The sequence below is a fragment of the Pseudopodoces humilis genome, chromosome 2, assembly GCF_049639895.1.
Source record: "Pseudopodoces humilis isolate 2021_Gansu_Grassland_sample_001 chromosome 2, ASM4963989v1, whole genome shotgun sequence".
Lineage (NCBI taxonomy): Eukaryota > Metazoa > Chordata > Aves > Passeriformes > Paridae > Pseudopodoces > Pseudopodoces humilis.
Window position 1 is genome coordinate 107,977,568 of NC_142201.1, and position 14,133 is coordinate 107,991,700.

The window sequence follows — 14,133 nt, forward strand, 5'->3', positions numbered from 1 at the left end:
CTTCCCATTTCTGTCTTTGTGGATAGGGAATGAACATTTCTTCAAGTAGCTGGTTCTTGGCTGAGGGTTAGAAGGTGTAGGAAAGCACACACTTCTGCTAATTATCCAACACTGAAGTGGGAGACCTAACTAGAATATATGGAGAATCATGTTAGCAGCACCATTTTTTCTGTGTCTTCATTCCACAAATTATATGGATGAGAGGTCAGGTAATGAATAAGATAATTCTGCTTCCACTCATCATTGGTAATTCTCTTCCGCAATTATATTCACCAACTCAAAATGTAGATTAGGTATTTTTCAATGAGAATGATACCAGTGAGCTTTGACCTTGGTTTACTTTGCATTGGCATTGCATTGACAGGGTTGTTTTATAGACTTTTTTCTTCTCCAAAAGTCTGCGAAATATCTCACATTTATAATTGCTTTATAAATGGGACTTCATCCCACACATATTTTATATGTAGTATTCACAGCATGCAATTCCTTTTACTTGCTTCATCTTACTAACTTAACACAGAACAAAATTTCACTGAATTCATAATATTGCTCTGGAACTGATACATTCTGTATATTTACACACCAATATGTTTTATGGAAATGAACACATTTCTTCTCTGGAGCATATTTTCAAACTTCAATTGCTCTTTACTAAAGCCAATTTTTTTTTTCAAACAGAAAAAAAAAAGTGCAATGCGTTTCATGTCTATATATTTTTATTCACGCCAATATATTTTCACAGTTGGATAGATTTAACTAAATTAGTAGTTACAGTATTTGTTCAAAGCATTGCATTTTTCCTGGCATCTGGTAAGTAAATGTTATCTGGGTTTTCTTTTTTTTTTAGTAATCAGCTTCCACCAAAGCCAAACCATTAAAAACAACAGCGACTTACCTCAACCACTCAAAATTTCTCGCCCCAAAGAGCAACAAAAGCAAACAAAACCCCAACCCTTCTGCTGCAGCTGCTGAAAGATGGTAAGGGCAGTGCAAAAGGGAAATGCACAGACTCCAGTGATGAACTCTGGTGCTCTGATTTCCACATAGGCCAGGAATGGTGCACTGGGTGGGGAAATGCACTTTTTGTGATCCCTCCTGGATCTAGGGACCCTCCGCATGAGGGAAGCCACCTTCAGGTGTGGTGGGGCAAACAGAAGCATTAAGCACTTATTAAAGACTACTGCAAGAGGCTGCTATACAGCCAGAGATTTCTTCAAGGCTAGGGGGCAGCTGCAGTGAGGTTTTCTTATATATATTTTTCACTGGGCTGTGTAAATAAATCTCACTTTCCAAACTGCTGTTTTAAGTGCCTGAGTGATTAGCAGTTCTGCAACTCAGGATAGAATCTGTCTCTAACTTCTGTCACTAGCAGCTTGCCTTCTCCTTATTTCCTGTGGGGCTTTTTTAGCTGGTTTTGGTAGTCTGCAACCATATTTTGATGACTTCTTCCCTACCCTCTAAATTTTAAAAAAAATTACTTTAAAATATATATTATAGGACATAGCACAGAACAATTGTTTATAGAGCTGTTTCCCAGCTTGTAACACTGGAAATTTCTCTCTTCATAAATTGTGTATACATCTTCCACCTTTGATGTATTTGATAAAACCATACTATTTTTCCAAATAGATGTTTTCCTTGGGTTTCCCCTCCCTAATCACTGACCAATGATGCTATCAAGGAGCATTGTTAAGAAAACATGATTATCCCTTCAGATTTTGCTTGTCTTTCAAGGCAAACTCTAGAGGTGGCTCCATTTAGAAAAGGTGAAGTTTAGCTGTTGTCTTGGGGTGATTTTATGATAAATTGGGGAACATTTTATTTACCAATTAAGTGAGAGGAAATACTTGAGGACCCTTTCTGGATCATGTATTGGCATTAAATTATTTTGCTTTGTTTAGCATTAGGAATATTTGTGCATAGGAATATTTGTATATGTCACCTTGGTGAAAACCAGGATAATGCAGAAGAACATTTTTCTAGTTCTGATAAAATGCTTGCCTTCTGCATCTGATTTTCAGTGGTATCTCTTACTGTATTTTAGGGTATTACTCTTTACTCTGTTCTGAAGTGTGTTTCCTGAAGAATCCCCATAGCTCTTTTGGTCTGGAAGCAATGAAACTTCTGGCCATGCTGCTCATGAGCTCCAGCTCCACAGACCAATTGCGAAGTTCTGTGTTAGGTTTAGATATCAGCTGCCACTGGATGTCACAAGAAGTGCTACCGTACCTACAGAAACCATCAAATTAACACAGCTGAGTTAATCAGGAGGAGTATGACATCGTATCTGGCAGTTGTAATGACTTTAATTATACATTTTTCAGATATATATTTAATAAAAAAACCCAGGGACTTTTGTTTGGAACTTTTTTTTCTCTATCAACACATTGCTAGCTCATTTCAGACCCACCTGAACCAGAAAAGAACAGCAAGAACCAGTGTTTTTGGTTATGTTCCTGACATGGGGAATGACATGATGTCCATGTCACTGAATTCTAGGAAGAAAAGGTCAGTTGGTGTTTCTAAACACTCAGATCAGCTTTTCCAAGTGTACTAATATGGCAAAGACTTGAAAATCCCATGATGTACACGGGCACTTCGTTCCTACACCTGCCAGAGGTGCCACCTTTCTACAGCTTTTAATCACTAAACTAGGAAGACTCTTGTGTCTTTCCTATAATGTTTCCTGGAACAAGACTACAACCAAAAGTATGTCTTGCCAAAAGTACAGAGCTATCAGCTGTCATAATTAATGCAAAAGCACTTCAGGATGGATTACAGTCCTGCCTTAGTGAAGGATTTGTGGAATTGGTTTTTTAATTTCCTCCGCCACCAACCAAGGAAAAACCCCTGCCAACATTTGTTGACATTTATAGGGCTGCCTTAAAAATGATGACTTGATCCTTTTTGTAAGTCTTCTAAAATATTTTGATAATCATTCCCCATTCATTACTGCTGCACCTGCACTGAACCCTAAGAGAACAACTGTAAAACCTTTGTCTGCTTTTTTTACTATGAATAAAAATTTTTAAAAAACCCAGAAAACAAGTAAAGGAAATATCTATTAATGCATTAGAGACAAGACTACAAATGTTTCCCTGTCCTAGGGGACATTCCAAGTGCAACATCCTCTACAGTGTTAACCTAACTCTCCAAAGGCATGGAAATGATGTGATGGTCCTTTGCTACCAAACCATACAAATGCTAGAACTTTAAAAGGTAATTCTTTAATTTGATTCTGTATTTTATGTGAGCATCCTTTGGAGACTGGGAAAGCTCAGTATAAATCATGATGCAGCTTCAACTGCTGCCAGGCATAATCATCACTTGCTAATGAACAAAGTGCCTCCATATGACTACAGAATGCTTAACTTCTCTGATCCCACTCCTGTGCAGGCTCTTCAAGGTGAAGTTGACAACTGATTGCACTTCCTTGACAATCTGAGGCCATGCCCCCTCCAGAGAAATGAGTTTTTAAAGAACTTCCCTCTCCTGTAGGTAAGACTATTTCACTATTTATCTCCACAAAGCTCTTTGCTGTCAAAGGCTGGGACACCAAAGTGGAAATTCAGAGAGTTACTGTGGGAAACATGCTGCATGATGTTGGAGAGAAAACCTCAATAGGAAAAGGATGGAACCAGAACTGGAGAAATATCTGGTCATTACAGGCACTTGGGTGCAGGGGAATCCTTCTTTCTATGGGATAAGGCAACAAAATTCCTCCACAGGGTGTTTACAGACAGATCCAGCAGATTCAAACCCAGGCATTCGGATTTCACTGAGAGGCTTGTGCAAAAGGTGGCGCATACTGTGCTAAACACCGAGCTCACAAAGCTGGAGTGCCTGCCTGCCTCCTTGCATTTCTCATGACGCTCAGAACACTGCTTTATCTGTCGGAACATAAGCGACTCCGGACCACGAGCTGAACCCTCCCCAGAAAACCTCCAAAGGAAAAAAAACTTTCTGCAAGCCACGCAGAGTCCGGAAAACACCGCGAAAAGTCCAGGAAGTTCTTTATTGCCATTGTTCGGGGACCGAGCTCATCGCCGCCGCGGTGAAGGCACCTGCACGGGATTCGTTCCCACGAGCACGGACACGCAGCCAGCCCTTTTTTCATCCGCTGTTTTCGGGGAGGAAAAGCAGAGGGAGGAGAAGGGGTTTGATTTAGGCAAGGGCCGGCCGAAGGGGCCGTGTCCCACGCAGAGCCGCCGGCCGAGCCCGCGTCCCGCGGCGCTCCCGCCCGGCGCTACCGCCGCTTCAGCACCGGCCCTGGACAGCGCCTGGTCCCGCCCCGCCCCCGCCGCTCTCACCGCCCATTGGCTGCGCCGCCGCCGCGAGGCCGCCGCTCCCCGCGATTGGCCCGGGCGGACTGTCACTCAGCGGCGCGCGAGGCGGGCCTGGCCCCGGGGCTCGCCCCTTTGCTTTGTAACGCGTCTCTTCATTGGTCAGGCGACCAACTCCGGGCAGCGGCTATTGGGCAGCGTCCCGCGCCAGTCACGCGCCGCTCTGAGGGGCCGGGCCGGGGTTGAGGGGCGGGGCCTGGGCGTCGGGGGCGCGGTCAAAGAGACAGAGGGGGCGTGGCCTCGGCGCAGGGTGGGCCGGGGTGTGGCGGGCGGGCGGGGCCGTGGGCGGGGACAGGCGCTGAAAGGGGCGGGATGAGGGGCGGGGGCGGGGCCGGGCCGGGGGAGCCTGGCGAGCGGAGGTTGCCCTTGTGTCTCGCGCCGGGAAGCGGCTGGAGCGGAGCGGGAGCGGAGCGGGAGCGGGGTCCCTGCGCATCCTCCCCTCCCCGCCTCCGCCGCCCCGCGGTGGCACGGCACGGCACGGGACAGCCCGGCACAGGCGAGCGGAGAGACGGACGGACAGACAGACGGACGGGCACGCCGGCACGGGCAAGGGGAACCAGCGGGGGCACCTGGCACCGCTCCGCGGTGGGAACCTGAACCTGCCCAGCAGCGTCGGAGCCAGCGGAGAGAGCTGCTCTTTCCTCCTCCTCCTCCTCCTCCCTCCCCAATCCACCCCCGCGACCCTGGTCCTCCTCCTCCTCCTCCTCCTCCTCCTCCTCACCCCACTGGATACAGCGAGGGAGACACTGCGGCGGAGGCGGCGGCGGCGGCGGCTCCTGCGGGGGGAAGGAAGCGCCCGGAGAGCGGAGCGGCGGGAGGCTGCGGATCTGCGTGCCTGGCGCCCACCCAGCCCGAGGGGAGCCCCCAGGATGCGGCTGAAGCCCGGCGCGCTCCTGCGCTTCTACAGCCTCTGCGGGATCCTCGTACAAGGTACCGCCTCCTCCCCACCCCTGCCCCACGCGCGGGGAGGGAGGGACGCCGGGGGAGCACCGCCGCGGCCCGGGGCATCCCAGATTTCCACCCCCCTCCCACTCCTGACCAGCTCCCCCCCTCGCCGTGCGCCCCCAGCCTCCCGCTCGGGTAGCGCTATCCAGCGCTGAAGCGCCGCACGGCTGTTAACCCTTCCTGTCCCTCCCTCCTCAGCCTCTTCCCGCCCTCCTTCGCCCTCCGCGCTTCTTCCTCCACCTGCCCCCCACTCCGCCGCCAGCCGCTCGCCGACCCCCGCAGCCGCCCCCCGACTCGCCGTCACCTCCTCGCTCGCCCGCCCGCCGCGAACGTGCCCCCGAAAGTGCGAGTGCAGCCGCAGCAGCGGCGTGTGCGCTGCAACAACATCCCGGGGAAACGTGCGGGCTCCAGCCGTGCCCCCCCGGCGGGGAGCGGCGGGATGGGGGGGTGTCCGCGCCTCGCTGCGCCGCCGCCGGGAGAGCGTGTCTGTGTGTGAGGCATCAAATGTGCACGTAGGGTAATCGGATGAGCCGGGGGTTCAGCGGCGGATCCCTTCGCCATCCTGCTCCAGGCGGCTCATCCTGCAGCTAGTTTCCAGACTGGATGTATGCCCCTCTCCCTCCTCCCCGCCGCCGCTCCCCCTCGTTCCCGTTATCCGGCAAAGTGGGATGGAGCGGCCGCCGCGCAGGGAAGCCCTGCGAGGTGCCCGCCCGCCGCGGCCGCCTGCGGGGGAGCTTCCCCCAGCCCTCTCCCGCTCCAGCGGGAGCCGAGCCGCCAGCCGACCCCCCCGCGCTGCGCTGCCGCCGGGACTTTCCCCCTCGCCCCCAGGGCGGCGGCGGGAGGGCGGCATGGGCCCCCGGCCACCCCGCCCGGCGGGGACCCCACGGTGGGAGGCGGCGGTCGGGGAGCGGGCGGTGGCCCCGCGGCCCGGCGGGTGCGGAGGGGCCCGGGGAGCCACCCCGCTGCAACTCGCTGGCGGTCCCCGGTCCTCCGGGAGGATGCGGGGGGCCGGCGGGGCATCTCCCTTCCCTTCCCTCGCTCGGCGTGCGGGGTGTTTCGGTTTGGGAGGGAGAAGCGAAGAGTCGATTAAACTAAGTGGCCTTGTAGATTGTTTTTTTTTCCCCTTTTATTTATTTTTTTTTCCCCCCGCTCGCCTCCGTCATGCCATTTCACGTCAAGTTTAATATATAATGCGTTTCACATGGCTGCGTCATGTGTCGGGCGATCTCTCCGGAGGGAGCGGCGGCTGGCAGCCCGGAGCGGGGGCACAGGCAGCCGCCCGGGTTCCCGGAACACGGGATCCTCACTCCCCGACACCCCTATTTCCCAAACCCCCCCCAGTGCCCCCGCTCCACCTCGCGGGGAAGTTCCCAGTCGAGGACGCGAGAAGGAATGGGAGGAGAAGGGAGTGCGCTGGGCAGGTGCGAAGGACGGGTCCGTCGGGCGGATTATTTGTATTCTTTCCCGATGTTTATGGGTTGCCCGGTACGTCACCGCACAAGGAGCTGCTGTGTTGGTGCTATACAGGATTATTTATGGGGGCATGTGCGGCGCGCTGCACCTGGGGGCTGGCTCCTCTCTGCCTTTTACATTTCCCTGTGAATTGTCAATTCATTGCCCTGCAACGGAGCTGGGGGTGGGAAGCCTCTGGACTGACTTTCTGTCACCAATAAAATCGGGGTTGCTGCTGGAGGAGGATTTGATCTTTCCTAAGATGCAATCAGCCGCATTCAGCGCGGCGCAGCTTTGAGAGTAAACCAGTGATTAAAAACAGTGATGTCTTTCACTGCAGTTTAGAGAGCGTGCCAGGCAGAATGTAACTCTGTGAACTGCGTAAGGTAAAAAACGTGTTGCAAGAAATGGGGTGTAGTGCAAATCTGATTGTGGCTGTGTGAAAATAACCAGATTGGGCCTGTCCTTGCAGATGGGGAAAAGTGATGCTTAACACATTACCCGGCTTGCCCTCTGCGTGTGTAAAACATCTCCCCTCCCTTCAGTTTCTTGTACAATTATTTTTGCAGCTCCTGATAAAAACTTCAATCAGGAATACTTAGGCTCTCTGTGTACCACACTTCACCAGAGTGTTCTTTCTAGGAGATATAAAGAACCTGTAACACTCAGGCAGAAGTGAGAGGAAGTAATTTCTCTGACCCTTGTTTCTTAAGGTAAAGGAGAATGGAGGAGATGAATAAATATATTCCATAAGGCTGTCCTCAGTGGCAACTGTATCCAAAAGTATCAAATTCTTTCGGTCCACCTTAAAGTGCAACTTCTTCATAAATGTTGTTTTTTCAGTCTCTGCCATTTATTTTGACAGAAGTAGCAGACACACCATTAGACACATTTCTTGCTGATAGCTTAATAGCTGCATTTAAAAGTAGCTTTTCCTGTTGGCTTGATTTACTTCCCCAAACTGTACTGTGAAGTGGCTCAATGGATTTATTAGATTCCTCCAATTTTCTGTTTGTGGGCCATGGGAGATGCAGGTTTTTCTGTCAGATCTGATGGGAATAACATCTTTGTCCTGAGGATCTGAAGCACTTCTGAACTGTAATTACCGATGGTTTCTGTTGGTGAAACTGAAACTAATTAAAGGTATGGTGTCAAAGACTCAAGCTGACATGTGTCCTGTATGAAAGTTTGGCTTTCTGGCAAGATCTGTGGAGAGTCTTGCTTAAGGAATCTGTCCTGAGTATTGATGAAGCATCAGCTGAGGGAAGAGGACATAGAATAATGCTTCTCAGCTTGTGCATGGAATAGCATTAGCAGCAAGCAGTCCCTTCAGAGAGGAGGCAAACAAGAAGTAAAAGAGCCCAGTGTCAACTGCTTGCTGTGAAAGGGGAGTGATGGAGGTGGGAGAGGGACTAATAACATGTGGAGCTGGGAAGCAGTTTGTCAGCTGAGTTCAGGGACGGTATTCATCTGCTCTGCCCTCTCCAGCGTTTGCTGTGAAAAGAGTGGGATCTCTGGCCGCTGCTGTTGTTAACTTGTGCGCTGTAATGAGCCTGGAGTACTTAAATGATGTCCCAGGGGGTTAACCTGTTATTTATGTTTTCAGCCAGCCTTACATTTTTGGGTTAGTTAGTTTAGTTTTTGTTTTCATTCTGATTGTCTTTTGACTTCATGAATGTAGTCTTAGACAAATTTTAACAGTTGTAGGGGGAGCATGTTTTTAGAATAACTCAAGTGCTTCATCTGAGCTGTTTTTTTGCAATCTGACGAGTAAGCTCGCTATTGTCAAGAGTCGCCACATGAGAAACTGTAACAATAAAAATAGTTCTACTGGATTCATAGGATACAGACACATGTTCGGATTATCCTGGAATTGTAGCTGCTGTAGCCCCCTGCTGTGTGATAATGCAAATGGCATCTAATGCCTTAATGTGCTTGGCTCTGAGAAGGCACTGGATACTGCCATGTGTGGGAGCAAACGATCCACTTCCAAGATTTTGCCAACACTGGGCAAATCTTCTCGGTGTGGTTGCTTCAGATGCTTCAAATGCTTGTAACCTGTCTAATAATGAAAATAATGTAGGGACTCTTTAATTTATCAGGAACTGTGGTCACTGATGCAACAAATCAGCCAAGACAGGTAACTGCTCGCGGGCGAGACTCTTTTCGTTAGCCCAGATCTGTTGCAAGCAGAATAAAAAAAACCTGCAAACAAACCTGGGCAAACATGGATATGACTACTTATGAGATTGTCTAAGCTGATTTAAGATGAAGTTGTTGCACATTACTCAATATCTTGTGTATTTAGACTTTGTTTTGAATTTTCAGTTGGATTTCTGTTAGCAAAACCTTGGCAACCCAAGGCTGCCTGCACAGGGGTTGTCTTGACAGCTAAGTGTTCATATGCTAATACAGTGTACAGCGAGTCAAATGCATGTAGTTTTAATTCTGTAGGTACTGTGGGGGCATACACAATTACATAATGAAAGGAAGTAGTTGTTGTACAGTCTCTGTGTGGAATATTTTAGACGCAAGTTGAAACATAATATTTTTCACTCTGCTTGATGGTGTCTGTCTTGGTATGACTTCCATCAATCAAGGCTTGGTAGGCTTATTAGCTGCTTATTTCTCAGGCTAGTTCATATTTTATGAATTATTTTGCTTGATTTCTTGATGATTTCTCATTGATAGTCATCCTACAGCAGTTCAGGTTTAGAACATGAAGTAACTAAACAATCCAGATTCCCACTGATGATGTCCCACTACTTCCCTGTGGAGTACATGAGTAGGGATTACTCACTCAAATATTTGTCCCTCTGGCACTCAAAGTATTTATCAAGCTTCTACCATTAAATCAGCAGCAAATAGTTTTGAAGTTTGTCACCAAAGAAGTAATTCCACAGAAATACTGATCAACAGAAGAACCTCTGCTGAAAAAAATTCTTGCCTACTTTCCTGTTAGTTTTGTTCCTCTTATTTTTTTAAAAATGTTGTTTCATAAATGTAGAATAGTCAATCTGCCTCTGCTTTTAAATTTACTTGTCAGTTGCAATTCCATGATAATGTACTGTAAATGTCTCTAAGTTATAGTTTATTATTATAGAAGCCTTAGTTCTCATAATTAGCTTTCTCATCCCTCTGGCCTCATCCTACTATTGACAAAAGGTGTTGAATGAGATTACCCTTACTCTTTCTACCAAAGAATTATTCTCTTAATAGGAGTTTTTCTTTTAATATTGCTATGTAAATTGAAGCTTGGATTTTGAGGTGGTTTTTCTTTTTTCTTTTTTTTCCTCCTTTTTCTCTTTTGTGCATTACAAATGTTAAGTAACTGGTAACAGCAGTCATAGATGGTGTGGACAATGGACATCAGGTGCTTGCCTAAAGAACAGCTCTATAACCAACCAAAGTGTGGTTGACTGAGCTAGAACAGCGACTCCCTACCCATCTAACACTTAAAAATGTAGAAATAGGGGATGTTGTCATTGTCCTCTTAATTCCTTCTCCAAGAGAAAGAAGGATTACTTCAATTTTGTTTTAATTGAGTTGAACAGCAGGCAGAAACTCTCAAAAGTTAGGCCTTCTCAAGACAATGCAGGGTCTTCTGTAGAGAGAATGCTACTGACATGCTTTTTAAAGTACACATCCTAAAACAAATGCAGAATGGTAAAACTATTAGACACAGTTTAGTGTGTGTATCCTCTGGGATTGCATCGATATTAAATATGATCTTAATGAGCATATCCCTTCTTCCCAAGGAGTTTTTGAGGTGTGTTTGAAAGGAAGAAAGGCAAATATCATGTTCCAGTGGCAAGGAATAAATTGTAAAATCATGATTTCTCTCAGGAATTTGCCCTTGAACAATTATTCTTCTCCATAATGAAAACATTTTGGAAAGAACTAAGTATTTTCAAAACTGGTATCTTTGCAAAGGTTCTTAATGTTGTGGGTTTTTATCCCTTTTTTTTTTTTCCCTTCTGAACCTATTTCAGGATCTTTTCCCTTCATTTTATAAGTGAAAATTAAAGAAAAAGCCCAAATGTTTGTGGTTTCTTTTATGTTAATGCATACTAAGATCAGGATGGGTGCTTTAAATGCATAAGACACTATTGTAATAGCATCCTGAGAGGGCTGAAAGAAGGAGAGAACATTTATTTCAGTGACAAAACACTGGGGGCTGTGTAGCTGTTCTTCCAGTACTCTCCTTTAATGCTGAAGTTTGGTGTGTAGGACTTTTTAGCATGTGAAACTTGGAACAAGCACAGAGGGTTTAGTGAACAATGTAGGTGGCCTACCTATTGTCCCATCTCCTTCTCCTTTAATCTGCAAGTGTGAAAAATAAAATCATACTTGCATCCTTTGCTATCCTTTTATTTGCAAAATAGAGATCTTGGGACCTTGGTAAGTCTTATTTAGGAATGCTTTTGCTGTCTTGACAAGTTTGGGATTTTTGAGGGAAAGACTGTTTCCTCCCAACAGTGAGCTGAGTTGTGATTACTGCTTTCTAGTTTGATCGAATGGCTCTTGGAAAGTTTGAGTGCTTTTACAACTTTTGCATTTCAAGTAGCAGCAAATCAATTTTAATATAGTTTTGCATTACTATCAAGTCATGCATTTATTTTTTTTTTTTCTGCTTTATAATATTCAATTTAGATTTATCCTTTTTTTTCTTAAATAGCTGATAAATATTATTAACTGTCCATAGGCAGCTGCTCTTCAGTTTCAGAAAAATAATTATAGTGTGTTCCTCAATTCAGATCTCTAAAGTTCTTTCGGAGCTGAGAATTTTGCTGTGTAAGTTTTGTTCATTTGGAGATACATTCCTGAACTACTCTGAAGCTTTTCCTTTGTTCTATGAAGGGAGTTGGCAAGCTTCAGTTTTTTCAATAAAACAGCACATATCCAGTATCATCACATATCCAGTATGGTGGTTGTTTAAATAGCTTTGGTATTCCCTCTATCATCATCTGTGTGTAAATGGTTTGTTGGGAAGGACAGTGCAGGGGAGACTGTTTTCTTATGTTAGAGGTAAAAAATATCCTGGTGATTTTTTAAACCTCATATATACCACAGTATTAATCAAGCAATGGTTCTAGTCATGGTAATTCAATTAATAAACCTCAGGTGAAGGAACCAGAGTCTGCTGCTACATGCAGAATTAATCTGTGACCTCTTATGAAGATGCAGTTACACCTTTATCATCAATAAATGATGCACTGCATTATTGCTGCGTCTTCTGGCAGAAGCTGAATAGGCAGCACAGCTGTACAGACCCATTGGAATCTTAAAACTCTGATTTTTTCCGAAGTTCAGCACTGGAGATTCAAGAACTGCCACTGACAGACAGCTCTGAAGAGAGTAAGACCAAATTACTTCACAGCAGCAGTTGTAGTAGGCACGGGCACTGTGGTATTTGCTGTCTGTTCCGATATTTATCCCAAACTGACCTACATCTGCTGGATTAACAGTGTAACTTGACCTGCTTTTATTCCTGCTATGCTATAAGGCAGGAAGGCTGTTCTGGTTAGTCCCTAACCAGGGGAAAAGCTGTACTAGTTGAAGCAGAAGCAATCAAAATTCTTTTAATTAAAAGATTGTAAAAAGTGTGTTCTAGCATCAAGTTAATTTTATATCTATCCCTTTTCAAGTATTCAAATTTTTTTTCTTCTGTGAGTGTTAATATGTCTTTATATGGTTTAAATCTTGACATTCTAGTTGGTGCTTTATTGTGGTACACTGGAGAACAGTGAAGAATTCTCCACTGATTTGCAGTTTATATAGAGACTTCATTTGATAAATGGAAAAACTTATTTTCACTCTTTAATTTTTTTCAACTGAATGAGATTTTGTATGTCTTCAAATGCAAATGGCTGCAATTCGATGTTTTTGTGTAAGTTGGAGAATAAATGCAGTGTCTAGAAATATTACTCATTAAACTGATTACTAATCAAGGATTAACAAAGTATCCCAAATCTGTGAAAGGTCATCAAATAATATAGTGAAGTATTCCATTCATATGAATTTTTTTTGTTAACAACTAAGATAATAGTAGTGAGAAGGAAAGAACTTCTTGTTTTTGGAGGAAACCTTAAACTAACATGCTGATTCTTAAATGACATGTGAAGCATCTTCTTGGCATTGCAGTTTACTCATAACTTTACAATTTTTTAACTTTTCCATTGCAGGTTTCTAATAATGTTAATGCTGTTCTTCAGGCTTGTATCATGTAGCCTTTTAACACTACGAAAAATAGTTGAGATTTGGATTGATATGGAGGAAGACAGAAGTGCCAAATGTTCAGTGATGATTGTGGTTAATGACAAATTATATGTGTGTAGTCAAAAGGGAATAATCCCTTCAATTTTAACTTAAAACCAATTGTAGCAAAAGTGGCAACCCCTAACACTGAGGAGCTTTTCAGAACTTAAATATCAGGTAGGACAATTGACAGGACATTGTATATTTAAAAAGTGTATCTCATCTTTTGGTATAAAACCAAATTAGCAGTGAATTAGCTTTAAAGACTGTGTTTTCTCTAAAGGCTGGAGCCCTCAGTCTGACACTTAGGGCATATCCTGACTACTGCTCATATGAACACAGTCAAGATGGTGTGGTTTTGGACCACAGGCAGGGTATAAATAATTTAAGTATGGGTTAGAACCTTTACTATTTGCCCATCTTCTTCAGAACTATTTGCCATTCTTATTATATGGATTTTTCTTTTTTTTTGTCAAGCATGTGGCATATCTGTCCTCAGTAAATGTGAAGTTTGTGGTTTACAAACTTCTGATTAATGCTTCTTTTGGGTGTGTAAAATGCAAAATTCATACTGTTCTTAGACTGAATAAATCTCATTCACTCCCTAAAGAATAGTCCAAAGCTCACATAATTTCAGTACTTTCCCCATAAAATAAGCCTGAATTTTAGAATTGGACCAGAATAAAATTAAAATGTTTTCAGCTTCCTAAGCCATCTTTGTTTTGCATATTATAAATTGTTGCTGCCTTGCTGCATTCTGAATGGTGAATTTGGGAGCCACTGGAAAAGCATATAATCAATAGAAATATATGGGCCATTTGTTTTTATTTATGATAGATAAAAAACCTCACTGGCTTGTAGACTTATTATTAATGGGACTTTCACATATGCTTAGCACATAAGATTAATGTAATTTCAAAATAGCTTGGAATATAACATTGGTTTAAGTGACTAGGCTTTTATATATTTTGTGGAAGCAATATCTGGGGCCGGGGGGAGGAGAAGTGGTTTTGAAAACAATGGAATTGTGGAATTTCTCAAGCTGACTTTGAATTTTGAGAAAAAGAGATACCAGATTTTGTACAGATCTGCTTTTTTATTTTAGAAAAAGAAGTGATACTTGTGTTCTACAAAA

The 14,133-nt window shown here is 44.7% G+C and overlaps 1 protein-coding gene across 2 annotated transcripts in view; it reads left to right on the plus strand.

Moving 5' to 3' along the window:
• The first annotated feature begins 4,689 nt into the window (after positions 1–4,689).
• The window catches only part of CADM2 (cell adhesion molecule 2), a 571,255-nt gene continuing 561,811 nt past the window's right edge, over positions 4,690–14,133 (plus strand). For both annotated transcript variants that reach the window (XM_088051667.1, XM_014253512.2), the window contains exon 1: positions 4,690–5,273. In XM_088051667.1, coding sequence (XP_087907793.1) covers positions 5,213–5,273 — 61 coding nt within the window. In that variant the 5' untranslated portion in view covers positions 4,690–5,212. The remainder of the gene's footprint in view (positions 5,274–14,133) is intronic.